Here is a 14,019-nt window from a genome sequence, read left to right as displayed (position 1 = left end):
ACTTCTGGCTGCCTTCCCTTGGAGTCCTGTACTTTATAAGAGAATTCTGCAGCTGCTTCTGTACCTTTCTGTGTCAGATGTGAGAGGCAAACTGATAAATTCTGGTGTGTGACGTGAACTTTGTGGTACTGACTGCTGAGTAGCTGGGGTGACCTTTATGTTAGAAAGACACCAGTTTGGATGTGAGATTCTCAACACTTTTGAAAGACTGGCAGTTACAGTACAGCTTTCATAGCTGTCATTTGGTGCTCTCATGAACCTACAGGTAGGTGACTAGAGGGTGACACAGGGCAAAGATGACACAGGCCTGAGCGACGCAGTATGAGGAGGAAGCTGTGGGTGCCAGAGCCTGCGCCGTACCAGTCTGATCTTTCCTCTGTCCTGGAGATTGCTTCCTGCTGGGTTACACGTGTAGAGAAAGTGGCTCATGTGGACTTCAAAGGGCCACAGACTTTGAGAGTGGTGAGTCATTGGTTGACAGGTATTCCTGTTTGGGGACATTGTATGGTAGAGGTCAGACTGATTTTCTGAGTCTCTAAGGTTCTGATCCCCTAAGGTAAAACTGAATATGGGCTTTATAGCCAGACTGGACTGGGGACGCTTTCTTCCCCCAGCCCTCACATGGACAACTTTTGTCATTGACTGAGTTACTTTTTTGTCCTTAATATGGGAATAATAATACCTAATAGGATTTTTCTGAGGAATGTTCAAAACAATACACATAAAGTACTTAGTATAAAGCCTGATACTTAGGTCATCGGGCAGCCTATGTTTTATTCCCATTTTTCTCCCCTTAAGGTAGAAATACCCTCTCCCCATTTTTTTTTATTGCTTCCCATACTATAATGTGCTTACTGTAGATGACATGGGATTATTTGGGTCAGTTCTACTTTCCAGTGTTCTCTTCACCTGTTCATTCTGTGGATATACTTGTCGAGCGATATGTCCTCGTTGCTAGGTTGGAAGGTACATTGATGGTGTATGACGTTTGCCTCTATCCTTTCAGGCTTCAGGCTTTATGCCACAGGCTGGGCTCAGAGACCTCAGTATAAGTTACTGTTACTGTAGGTTTTGGGTCATGTCTTATGTTGTGTCCCCCATATACACCCTTCTTCCCCAGTGGTGTTCAGGGAAGAGATGTGAGTGTGCTGTATCCTTCCCTTGTAGAGTCCATTCGGTTTAGGTCTTTGCACTGTGAAGTATTTCCACTTCTTCCAGCAAGCCCCTCAGCTGCTCTTGGTTCCTAGAGGAGCGATGCCTGTGGTCGCTTTTCTGCATTAGGGGTTGATTCTCTATGGTAGATCTACCTCTATGTCTATTTGTGGCTCCACTTGTCATCTTCTTACCTAAATTGCTATGCCTTGAGTGATGTTTGGAATGAGCGAGGGAGAGGAGTGTGGAGGCCAGCAGAAAGTTATAGTCTGTCTCATTAGAATCAGTGCCTCATTTGCTAGGCCAGACATCTGGTTTAGGGTTAGGGTATATATATATATATATATATATATTTTTTTTTGTGCTGGGGATTGAACTTGGGACCTTGCGTATGTGAGACAGGCGGCAGAACCACGGAGCTAAATCCCTGGCCCTCAGTTAGGGTATATATGTTTACAAAGCTCCCTAGATGAGCCCAATTGGCACCTACTATAGAGAACTACTGATTGAATACTTGCAGCCACATTGCATTCTTCCTCTTTGGGTTGGATGTTTTTTTCATTTAGTTTGTCCAAAGGGGGAAGTGATACTTAACAGGTAAGACTTAGTGGATTCAGATTGTGTCAGCAAAAGTTAGAGAGTTAAGTACTTCTGAGCTTCAGTTTTACCTCATCTGAATGAAGGGAATAGCATCCACGTGTAGCCTTTGTAAAGGAAGTAGTCTCCATGAATCAGCGGGTGTGTGGGTTGTACAAGCTCAGGAAATGGTAGCTGTTGGGGATATGAACAGTGATAGTAATGACATTGTTTGCAATATAAGAATATAAAAGTGAATTTGAAGATTCTGGTTTTAACATTACTAAAATTTTTGTCTGTTGATATTTTACCATGAAGTTTAAAAAGAAAATCATGTGTCGGTTTTTAAATCTCTGTGTTTGCCTCCTCTCTTCTAAAACAAGCCATTCAGGCTCTGAAGAAGCTTCGGGCTCAGACTCCGGCAGCCAGTCGGAAAGTGAGCAAGGAAGCGACCCAGGAAGTGGACATGGCAGCGAGTCAAATAGCACTTCTGAATCTTCCGAGAGTCAGTCAGAGTCCGAGAGCGAATCTGCAGGCTCCAAATCCCAGCCAGTCCTTCCAGAAGCCAAAGAGAAGCCAGCGTCCAAGAAGGAACGGATAGCTGATGTGAAGAAGGTATCTTCATCTTCATCTTCTTCTTTTTGCTTTTTGAAACAGGGTCTGGCTGTGTAGCCCAGGCTGGCCTTGAACACACTCTGCACCCCAGGCTGGCCTGGAACTTTTGGCAGTCCTCTGGGTTCAGCCTCCTGAGTGCTGGGACTACAGGCGTGCACCACCACACCCAGTTTGAAGAAGGGATTTTGTTTGAAGTACAATACAAATGTGCCACTAGCTAAGACCAGCCAGCACTTCCTGTGAAAACTCATTACTGTAGCTTGACGGTGAAAAGCACAGCCACGTTTACTAGTACAGTACTTGTGGGTACAAATGAGAATGGCTTTCTGCTCTGCTGATTGATACAAATGATATCAGAGCCAAAAGGGAAGACTGAGCAACATGCGTCATCCACTTGTAGGTCCAAAAAAAATTTTTTTTTTTTGGTACTGGGGATCGAACTCAGGACCTTGCGCTTCCGAGGGGTGTTGGAACCACTGAGCTAAATCCCTAGCCCTGGTTTTTAACTTAAAAAATTACAAAAATATTTATACTGTGTTAATAATACGAGCAAACAACATGGACATTTAACAGCAACTCTCCTTTTGATTATGGAATGCATTTGTAAAGCTCAGTAATATATAATCATGGTTCAAGAAAGGACAGCTTTTGATAATTGAATAGTGGAAGAGAAATAGCTTGTCAAACTACTTAATAATCGATAGGCAGGTGCAGTGGTGCATGCCTGTAGTCCCAGCACTCCGGAGGCTGAGGCAGGAGGATTGTTGCAGGTTCGAGGCCAGCCTGGCCTCTGTAGTAAGACTTGTTTTTAAAAAAATCTCCAGTACATTGTTGAATGAAGTGTGAAGAGCGCAATGTCAGGGTATAAAATCTGCCTTACACAAGGTAGTGTTTTGACTTGTGTAAGTTTAAAATTTTCCTAAACTTTTTGTTGACTCTGACTGATATATATTATCTCTCAGATCTTAAATGATTTAGAAACTTACAGAAGCTATCCCAGTAAATTAAAATGCCATAAAAACCTGCAGTGAGTCATAATTTCATGGCTTGGGCAGAGGTCCAGAAAGGCATGGCAGTGGGGGTGGTTGTGGGCATCCAGACAGGCTAAAGCTCTTTGTCCTTCCTTTGCCAGATTTGCCTGATGTGTTACACATTTACTTAAATCTTCTACTTGTATTTTCTGACACTTGTTACTCCTTACTCCTCCTGCTTGTTTTTTCTTTTTTTGGTACAGGGATCAAACTCGGGACCTTGTGCTTGCGAGGGAGGTGGTGGAACCACTGAGGGAAATCCCTGGCCTACTGCTTGTGCTTTTAAAAAATTATTTTTTGAGACAGGGTCACACTATGTAGTCCAGGCTGGCCTTGAAGTCATTGTGTAGCCCAGGCTGGCCTGGAACTTGCTGGGATCCTCCTGCCTCAGCCTCCTGAGAGCTGAGATTACAGGTGTGCACCACCGCTTTTGAGAGGTTGAGCCTTTTGTCCTTTAACTGTGAGATGACTCTTAAGCATGAGGGAATCTGAGGACACAGTTACAGTTTACATGCCCGTATTGGAGTCTAGTAACAAGGCGCCTGTTCCTGGGCCATCTTGTTTCTTTGTGAGGCCTTGCTTTTCTTCAGCTCACTGAGGCATTTTTAAGTTTTTGTTAATAATGTTGTCCTCCCTTGGGTTGGTGACATTTTGTTTTTCTGGGTCAGCTCTCATCAATTTTGTCCTTTTTAGGGTCCATTTTCCATACTTTGAAGTGCAAACATTTCACTAGTCTGAGACAGTGGTTTGTCTTGTGTGTTTACGTTTCCAAATGGTTTTATGACATCGGCTACCACTTGTATCAGACCCACATTTCTAATCTTGGCTTTCAGATGTCTCTTCTGCATGCTCAACTGATATTAAACATATTTATATCAGTTTCCCATGATCCATTCAGATTCCTTTTGCTTATTTTTGATTTCATTAAAAAACACAATGTACTTAGCATTAGTTATGTCTGGGGTGGAGAGTTAAAAAATATTTCTCCTCAACTAATCCCTCCCTAAATTTAACTTTTTAAGTCACTGGTGGGGATTGTTACTACAAATCAGGTTCTAAAAGGCAAAGGGTAATTGTTGCTGGGGAATCAAAATAGGTGTGGTAGAAAAAGGAGTGGTGGTGGTTCTCACTCTGAGAGTTTCTAGCTAAATGTTAGAAGCACCTCATCTGCATGGGCCTTGTGTGATCTGGAACATAGGGATTTAAAGAAACACAAATGGGCAGGGGATGTAGCTCAGTGCCACCGCCCGCCTGGAAAGTGCAAGGTCCTGAGTTCCATCCCCGGTACTGGAGAAATAAAAAACCAGAAACTGTTGTGTAAGAAACACTCATGCCCTGGTTGCTGTTTAGTAGACTTGATGTATCTCTGCTGCCTTTAGTTTCTGAGGTGGATTCTGCAAAGTTGAAACTTGGAGCTTCAGGGAATTGAAAATTCATCACTAAATACTTTGTCTTTAGTGGAAGCAATTACTCTCTTACCTTGCCGTATTACTCAGCTATGAGTTCATAGTTCAGTGATGGGTAAGCAGGCTACCTTATAGTGTTATAGACATTAAGTAATAAAGGGGATTTTAAACTTTGTGTCGTAGGATCATAATGCCTGTTCTTTTTTTTTGTTTTTTTGTTTTGCTTTGTTTTTTGAGACAAAGTCTTGCTATGTAGTTCAGGCGGCCTTGAATCCCAGGATGACCTTGAACTCATTGTGATCCTCCTGCCTCAGCCTTCTGAGTGCTGGGATTATAGGTGTGGATGTATGGGGTTAGGGATTACCATGCGGCTGTCTGTTCTTTGTGATGGTGCTTTGTTTTCTCATAAATGAAACTAGTAGAACAACCCTTTTCATACTGAGTTACCCCCAAAAAATGTTCTGGTAATGAAAATAGTAAATGAGGGTGAAGAACAAAAAAGACTGACGCATGGTCTATTAATTTTGCAGATGTGGGAAGAATATCCTGATGTTTATGGAGTTAGGCGGTCAAACCGAAGCAGACAAGAACCATCACGATTTAATATTAAGGAAGAGGTAAGAGAAAAGTGTTTCAAGGGAGGCACTTAAGTTCCCCGTCTTCCCTCATCCTTTTTGACCCTAGTGTGTATCACTGTTAACAAGATTGACTTCAGACATGGCGGTTATGACTAATGTAAGCTTTCTGTGAACAGACAGTAAGTCAAGAATTTAAGTAAAAGAAACTGATCAAAAATATCCTATAATAGTTCAGTAGAGCATTAGAATACTATTCATAACTGGCCTCAAATTTTTGTTTTTAATTTAAATTTCTTATAGTGAAATTGATTGTAGCTAGAAGTTGACTTTTTAAAAAATTTAGCTTCTAAATCGAGTTTTATTAAATGAGTAACTTGTTTGGTGAACAATTGGAATGGTTTTGGACTTATTCCTGAGAAAGGAAGGAGGAGAGAGTGCTGAATTTAGACAATGTGTCCTATTTTATTTAGTAAATTTGGTTTCCAAGATCATTTGTAGTGTGAGATAAAATTAAGTTTCCAACATATTTGGTCTCTGATTTAATTGTAAGGTTGATTAGATTGGTGCTTGCTTTCTTGTTTTGGTTTTTTGAGACAGGGTCTCACTATGTAGTTCAGGCTGGGCTTGAACTCACTATGTAGCCCGAGCTGTCCTCAAATTCGTGGTGATCCTCCTGCCTCAGCCTCCCAAGTGCTGAGATTACAGATGTGCACCACATGCCTGACAGATTGGTGATTTTTTTTTTTTTTTTTTTTTTTTTTTTTGGTACTGGGGATCGAACTCCGGATCTTGCATTTGCGAGGCAGGTGGTGGAACCACTGAGCTAGATCCCCGGCCCCAGATTGGTGATTTTTAAAACTGTAGTTATGTGCAGGGTTTGCTGGCCTGTAGAATCAGACCTCTTTCACCTTTCTCAGATTGTGTGGGTTGTTACCTCTACTAGGGTTACAGAATAGTCTGAGGAGGTGCTTGTGTCATGCTGAAATGCCCCCTTTCTACCTTCTTAGAAAGCACTCTGTGATTCTTAACTATAAAATATTCTTCATGTGAAAGTTAAATATTGATAGTTGAAGGTTAGTGAATTGGGTGTGGGTTTTTAGTAAATAGGCTTTAAAATTGAATTCACCCTAACAAATGCATTGTGTGATGTTTGATGTTGAGTGACCGCTGAGTTGGTTTGCCTTTGCTTTCCTTTTCAGTAGTGTCTCACCATACCGAACGGGGCTTGGTATAGCCAGTTACATAGTTGTATAAATCTTTCCCTCATTGTTACATGTTCATATTTTTGTAGTAGGGCATGAGACTTAACAGTAATAGTAGTTGACCATTTTGCTTACTTTTTGGGAAAAAGAGTTGTTCAAAGTTCTGTGGCCAAATTTCTTAGCCCAGTGCTACTAGTGAAGCACTTTTGGCTTATGATTGAGCTTGCTCTGTAATGGATGTCAGGAGCAGTTGGTGCCTGTGTGGCACACTACTAAACCTAGTGTTTTTATTTGGTAGTCTGTATGTGCAGCATGCAGTGTGGTCACTAGCAGTCACGGGTCGCTTTTAAAACTGACATGAATTAAAATGAAGTACAATTTAAAGTTCCAGGCTGGGGATGTAGCTTAGTGAGTGGCACAGCGCCTGCCTGGCAAGTGTGAGGCCCTGAGTTTGATTCCTGGTACCAAAAAAAAAAGTTTCCTTCCTCATTCACATTACCTGCATTGAAAGTGCTCAGTGCTCATACGTCGCCAGCGGCTACTGTATTCGATCAACACTGCAGACATAGAACATGTGTGTCACTGTAGAAAATTTCATTGGATGTTGCTATTCTGGAAGTTGAGCTGAGATGAATACTTACTGGCTTTAGAGATAACTCAGTGATGAAAGAAAGTCATTGATTTGGGGTTATTTTTGCCTTACTGGGGGTGAACCCAGCGCCTCCGTCATGCTGGGCAAGCGCTCTCCCACCATACTGCATCCCCAGCCCGAGAGAGTCTGATGTTCAAAGCAGAGAATGGTGACCTCCACCAGCTGGTGCTCCTCTGCTTCCTTGTGTCTGGAATCTCACACTGAATGTTGCTGTATTGAATAGATTGTTAACCAGGAGATGGCGCTGTCCCAAAGAACTGTGAATTAAAGTCTGTAACCGTTTCTCCCCTCACACACTGAAGGCCAGTAGCGGGTCTGAGAGTGGGAGCCCAAAACGAAGAGGCCAGAGGCAGCTGAAAAAACAGTAAGTCTTTCCTGGGGGAGATGATGAAATCTGGTAGGGTTTTGAATGTGCTCGCATTTCGGGGCCTTGACCATTGTCTTCAGTCTGTGCCTCGTCCCCGAGACGGCTTCTCTCTGCCACGAGCTCAGGTGACCCTATCCTGCCTGCTGCAGCAGCGGAGCCTGAGCCAGGTTCTCCATCTAAGCGTGGAGGCGCCCACGTGCTGGCCAGTCCCCAGCGTACTGGTCGGGCTTGCATGTTAGCATAGATAGTTTTTCTTAAAATGTGAATAAATACCAAATAGACATATATTTAGCATTATAGTTAAATAAGGCACAAATTTAAATTTTGCAGTTTTCATATTGTTTTTTTGTGTGGCTATGACCAAGTTATATTGGCTGAGCAGCCACTTTGGTATGAAATTACATATTATTGCAGGGTGTGGTGGCTCACGCCTGTAATCCCTGCATTTGGAAGGCTGAGGCAGGAGGGTTGCTGTGAGTTCGAGGCCACCCTGGGGTACATAGTGAGTTCAAGGCCAACCTGAATTACAGTGAGACCCTGTCTCAAAAAGATAAATAAAATAAAGAAACTTCATAGTCTTGTTTCCATATAATATTAACACTGTAGTTCATAAGCCAGAAAATTAATTCTTGCTCTTAATGTAAAATTACATCATAATATCCATAGTGAAAAAAATTTGTTTTGCAAAGTTATTTTCAGTATCTTTTTTTGGAGATGGTGCAGTCCCTGGTACTATAGGGATTTGATAGATCCTCTCAGAAAAATTTAGATACTCAAAACTTTGCATGCTAGTTCAGGGAATCTCATGTTAAACAATTGTCTTTGCCTTCCATGAAGAGCTCCCATTACATAGTCTCTGATTCTAAAATATCTAAGGCAAGTAATTTGAGTTTTAAAAACCCATTTCCTTATCTACAAAATAGAGTAATACTGATTCTGCCTATCTAGTTATTAGAAACTCTGCTAAGATTTTGTGACATGAGATGTAGATTATTAAAGAACTTTGCAGAAAAGTCAGGTATTTAATATTGTTCTGCCATGGTACATCTGGTTTCCATTCGTGCTTTAAATGTTTACGTAGAGTTGGAGAAATGGTATCTGTCAGCCGAGCTGGACCTCTGGCATTTTAGAAAGGTTTCCTTCTGCCTCATCCTGTGATCAAGTTGGAGACTCTGTTTCCACTGCTGCTGGTCTGATGGCCTTTGGGGATCTTTGTGAAGCATCCACGGTGACCAAACAGCCAGAAAAGAACACTGGAGTCTTAGCCAGGGCCCTCGTGCTTGAATCTAAGCAGCTGTCCTAGCCTCACGTGTGGGCATGTGACCTTCAGAACTGAGAGACTCACTCAAAGGAGGGACCATTTTCATCATTTTCATGCATCCGTACAAGGAAGGGCTTTTCTGAAACCTTGCAGATTTGGATTCACGGATTGTTTAAAAAAATTCTTAGGGGCTGGGGGTTTAGCTCAGTGGTTCCAGCGCCTGCCTGGAAAGCGCAACGTCTCAAGTCCAATCCCCGGTACCAAAAAAACAACAAAAAAAGAATTCTTAGAAGGGAACTAATTTTTTTTAACTGTGCCTGTGTTTTTGTTGTTGCTTCTCTGGGGTGGTGTTGCTGGTGATGGAACCTGACTCTGGTGTGTGCCAGCTCAGTAGGTTTTGTGCCACTGAGCGACACATTCGGCCAAAACTGATTTAAGAAAATTAATTTCTAACTTTTGAAAAGCAGGAATAAAACTTTAGTAGAAAGACAGCCTTGTGTACTGTTCTTATACTTAACAGTGATTTCCTTTTTTTTTGTCCCATTTGCTTTATGTTTTAAAATATTTTTTCCATTTGCTTTAGCATTGTAGACTCTCCATTCCCTTCTCTACCCACATAAGCACGCATATCTGAACCATTTGAGACTTAAGCTCCTTTTTAATTCCTATATAACGTTGTATAGTTCTTAAGAATAAGGGTAATTTCAACATGTTGAAGTATTTTTGTTTAATTCATATTCCAGCTTTGTCACTTGACCCATGTTGCTACCACCGTTACAGGAGTCAGTCTAGGGTTGGATGCTGTGCTTAATTTCCTTCCCTCCCTTCATCCCTTCTTTCCTCCTTCCCTCTTTCCCTTATTTCCTCGAGGCACTGGGACCTCCTACTGAGCTACATCCCCCACCCCTTTATATTTTATTTTGAGACATGGTCTTACTAAGTCTCTGAGTTGCCTAGGCTAGTCTTGAACTTGAAATCCTCCTACTTCAGCCTCCCAGAGCATTGGGATTATGGGTGTGCAGCACAGTACACTTTAGGTTCCTTTTATCTGGAAAACTTTCACAGCCTTTGCTTGGTTTATGACATTCCTGTTGTTGAAGAATGCAGTCTTACAGGGGATTATGTTCTTTAGAGAATTACAAAGAGATTAGTTTTCTAAAGTCCTAGTCATAGGGTTCGCCCTTTTGGCCGTCCTTGCGTCCTTGCCTAGCTCCAGTAGGTGTTTAAGATTGTAACTCCTGACTTTAAGTCACACAGACAAGTAAAACTGAATTTTATTTAACTTGCTCATGCTGTTTTAAGTATTGAATGATTTTTTTATGCAATGTCTGTTGATGTTATTTATATTGAGGCAGTGTCGTATGGGCTTTCTGCAGACTTACGGTCCTGTTAGTGCTAGAAGATACTGTGAGGGTTCCAGAACAATTTCTCCAACAAGAACGTTAAATATTTTAGTTTTAATACTGCCAGATTTTTTATGGGATTGTAGTTACTTATTCCTCTCCAGTGAGTCTCAAGAGTGGAGTCATTGATGAAAGACGCTCTTGCTTGGGGAGAGCTGCTGAAAGTTGAGCACATTCACGCAGCTACTTCCCCCCTTTTCCTGATCTGACTGCCTTCTAAAGAGACCAACAAGAAAAGGAGTCTTCTCCAGGCTCTTAGCGACATTTAACAGTGAGCCTTTAGGGGCCTGGGATATAGCTCAGTGGTGCTGCACCTGCCTGGCAAGTAAGGTCCTGAGTCTGATCCCCGGTACTGGGAAAAACAAACCTTAACAGTGAGCCTTTGCAGCTCTGGACCAAAGTTCAGGCTCATTGTACTTGAAAGTGGCCTTTGCTCATTACCTCTGCTCTGCAGTTGCTTAGATTTGATTTGCCCCTCTCAGGACTTGTGTTCTGCCAGCCATCTTCTCCCCACAAAATTTACTAGATCCAGTTAACTTGGATTTAGACTCCTTTCTTTTTCATGTTGCCCTAGAGCCTCACTGGCTAAATGTTGGTATTTTTCTCCTCAATTCTGAAAGTGGCAAAAATCCACTGATTTCCTCATAAAATTGCATGTAAAATTCAGGTTTCTTTTGGTACATGCAAACAGTGTTTATTTATAATCATCTGTCTTAGACTCCTCTTTGGGTTTTGTTGTTGTTGTTTGTTTTTTGAGACAGGGTCTCTCCATGTAGTTCAGGCTAGTCTTGTACCCACTATGTAGCCCAGGATGGCTTCAAATTTGTGTGGATCCTCCTTCCTCAGCCTCCCAAGTGCTGGGATTACAGGTGAGTGCCATCATGGCCAGCTTAGACTCCTCTTTGTAGTCAGAATTTTAAACCATGGCTTAGTTGGGGTAGTGGGAATCTTCTAAACCTCGGTGTTTTGAAGAAGCCAGCAGGGTAGGAAAGTGGACATGTTTGAGAGCCTTGTGCCTCTGTAGGATCAGGAAGTAATCTCTTCATAGGGCTAATCTTTCACTTCACCCTTTCTACAGGGTGATTTAATGTTGCTGATTCTTCTTTTCTTGTTCATGGAAATTACAACGTAAAGTAATGCAGCAGCCAGTTTCAAACACAGACAACATCCACTCAGACCTTTATACCTCCAGTTGTCTGGGAGCTCCCAGGATTGGCCGGCTGGAGGTTTGCTGTAGGGACGAACAACTTACTCTTGCTGGCTTTCAGTTTCCTTCTGGGAGGAGAGTTGAAGACCAGTTGCTTTGCCAAGGTTTGTTTTTTTCCTCTCATTCTTATGTTGGGAGATTCGGAGTCCTTCTGGTTGTCTGTAAGTTAGTGGCTCTGAGTGGAGAGCTGTACCTCAACACACATCCTGTTCAGTGTTTGGCCCCCTTTTAGTCTCCTTGTCTTGGAGAAGTGGACCTACTGGTGGCTGTGGTTTAGATTCTCACTTCCTGGAGGAGACATGTAAATTAGAACTAGTCCTTGACCTGGGGTCCGTCTCACCTGATCTGTGCTCTTGAGTCTTAATTGTTCCTATTCTTTCAAGCTGCTTTCTTGTGAAATCTCTTGTTTGTCTAGTGTGGCAACGAGCTCCATCTGAGGGGAAAACGTGGTCCAGTGGAGAAGGTAGACCCCAAGTGCCAGTCTCAGAGTTGCTGGGAACATTTTCCGTCCTGCAGATCACCTTCTGTAACTTGGATATTTTAGCAGACATTTATTTTGTTAGGCTCTAAGGAAGCAGAATAAGACAGGTACCCAGAATGGTTAGATAGCAGGTCTTTGTTTTGTTTTGTTTTTTTAAAACATTTTTATTTATTTTTTATTTTTTTTATTTTTTTGGTACCGGGGATCGAACTCGGGACCTTGTGCTTGCGAGGCAGGCGCTGGAACCACTGAGCTAAATCCCCGGCCACGGGTCTTTGTTTTAAAGAGAGACTGATGGGTATTAATTGATAACAGGTCTTACTGTCTTTGGAGTCTTCTTCCAAAAGTACCCTGCCTGTCTGACACACTGATACGGTTCATTCCTTAATTAGTGTATTTCTTAACAAAGGAGCATTTCTTGCTAAGCTCTGGTAAAGACGTGAACAAAAAAGATGTGGCATGCAAGAAGTCGTCTTCCACTAGAGAAATGGATGTGTGTACATAATACAAGTACCAATCCTATGCCAGTTCAGTTGTACATACGGTAATTCATGCAACTTTTAGGAAAAGTCTCAGGAATCTGTAGCTCAGCCCCCTTCTTGGAACAAGCTTTCACTATTGCTGTTAGTTTTTGGTACCAGGGATCAAACTCAGGACCTTGTGCTTGTGAGGCAGGCGCAGTGCTGCTGAGCTAAATCCCCGGTCCCATTCACTATTATTTTGACCTATTCTCTTATGAAGAGTATTGATTTGACTTTTCAGTTCTGTAATACTTGTCTTTAACATGACCTTATTTTCTACAAAGGGACCAGAGGCACAGTGGTTATTGTTTTGTTTACAGAGAAAATTGCAGGCATTGCCTGCCAGTTTTTTCTAGGTATTTAGTAGCTATTAAATATCCTTTTCTTACCTCCCTACAATTGAGAAATGAGCTAGGTCCCTGAGATAACTTGTTTGTTCTTTAGGAGGACACCTGTAGATTATGGCTTGCTTTTTTTTTTTGGTACTGGGGATCGAACTCAGGACCTTGCGCTTATGAGGCAGGTGCCAGAACCACTGAGCTAAATCCCCGCCCCAATTATGGCTTTTTAAGACCTTTAAAATCTCAAGGAGTGAAAAAATACTCATCTTATGTAATAATTATTAAAAACCACACCATTACCCGAACAGACTATTTAGTGGTAGGTTTGTAATTGAAAAACAATTTCAGGACTATTTCTATTTTATTTTATTTCTTTTTGAGATGGTCTCATTTTGTAGTTCAGCCTGGCCTTGAGCTCATGGCAATCCTCCTGCCTCAGGCTGCCAAGTGTATTTCTTTAAATATATTCTAAAGCCTTAAAATATTTCATATAATGGTTCTTACTCAGTTCATAACTGTTAATCAACATCTTATGTGGGTTTGTTAAAATTCACAGTTTTATTCCTCACCTGAGACCTCCTTAATCTGAAACACTATGACTGGGGCCCAGCAGTCTTTTTAAGAATCCCTTCAGGGGTTCTTATTCATGCTGAAATTTGGGGCCACTGGTTTGGTATTATAGCTTCAGTCTTGTCCAGGTCACAGTAGGAAATCAAAAAGGAATTTGAGAAACTTTAATAGCATTTTCCCCCTAGAAAAAAATGGTTTGAAAAATACATCCATAGTTTCCCTTTATATGTGCTTCATTACCAGAGATAAAACAGGAATAGACACTGTGAAATCCAATTAAACTTTGAAAATAAATCTAGCAGTTGTTAAACGTGCATGCTGTGCATTTCAGATGAACAGATTGCAGTTCGTTTTGTCAGATGGTTTAATTTGAAGAATTCTTTTAGAAGTTATTTTGTTTTGATTTTGATTGCAGAGAAAAATGGAAACGGGAGCCCTCAGAAGACGAACGGGAACAAGGCACCAGTGCGGAGAGCGAAGCTGAGCACAAAAAAGTGAAAGCCAGAAGACCTGTGCCCAAAAGGTGCACTGTTTGCCTCAGAGCCCATCTGCCGGCTGGGTGTGGCAGGGAGCTGTCAGGTTGGAGCGGGCGGATGGTAGAATGAGCTGTGCTTCTGGGTCTGGGCCTGGGCCCCGTGCTCACTTAGTGCTGGCCT

At 42.0% G+C, this 14,019-nt stretch overlaps 1 protein-coding gene across 7 annotated transcripts in view; it reads left to right on the top strand.

Annotated features, from left to right (window-relative positions):
- Chd2 (chromodomain helicase DNA binding protein 2) overlaps window positions 1-14,019 on the top strand; it is a 145,517-nt gene that overhangs the window by 35,591 nt on the left and 95,907 nt on the right. For all 7 annotated transcript variants that reach the window (XM_087188349.1, XM_087188346.1, XM_021264781.2 and 4 more), the window contains 4 exons: window positions 2,112-2,343; window positions 5,311-5,397; window positions 7,515-7,576; window positions 13,779-13,886. In XM_087188349.1, the coding sequence (XP_087044475.1) occupies window positions 5,311-5,397; window positions 7,515-7,576; window positions 13,779-13,886 (257 nt within the window). In that variant the 5' untranslated portion in view covers window positions 2,112-2,343. The remainder of the gene's footprint in view (window positions 1-2,111; window positions 2,344-5,310; window positions 5,398-7,514; window positions 7,577-13,778; window positions 13,887-14,019) is intronic.

This window comes from Heterocephalus glaber, unplaced genomic scaffold (genome assembly GCF_053883595.1).
Source record: "Heterocephalus glaber isolate CG9 unplaced genomic scaffold, H.glaber_assembly_v1.0 deba00001531, whole genome shotgun sequence".
NCBI classification, from domain to species: Eukaryota; Metazoa; Chordata; class Mammalia; order Rodentia; family Bathyergidae; genus Heterocephalus; species Heterocephalus glaber.
The sequence above is the reverse complement of the archived record's forward strand: the minus strand, read 5'-3'. Positions and strand labels throughout refer to the sequence as shown.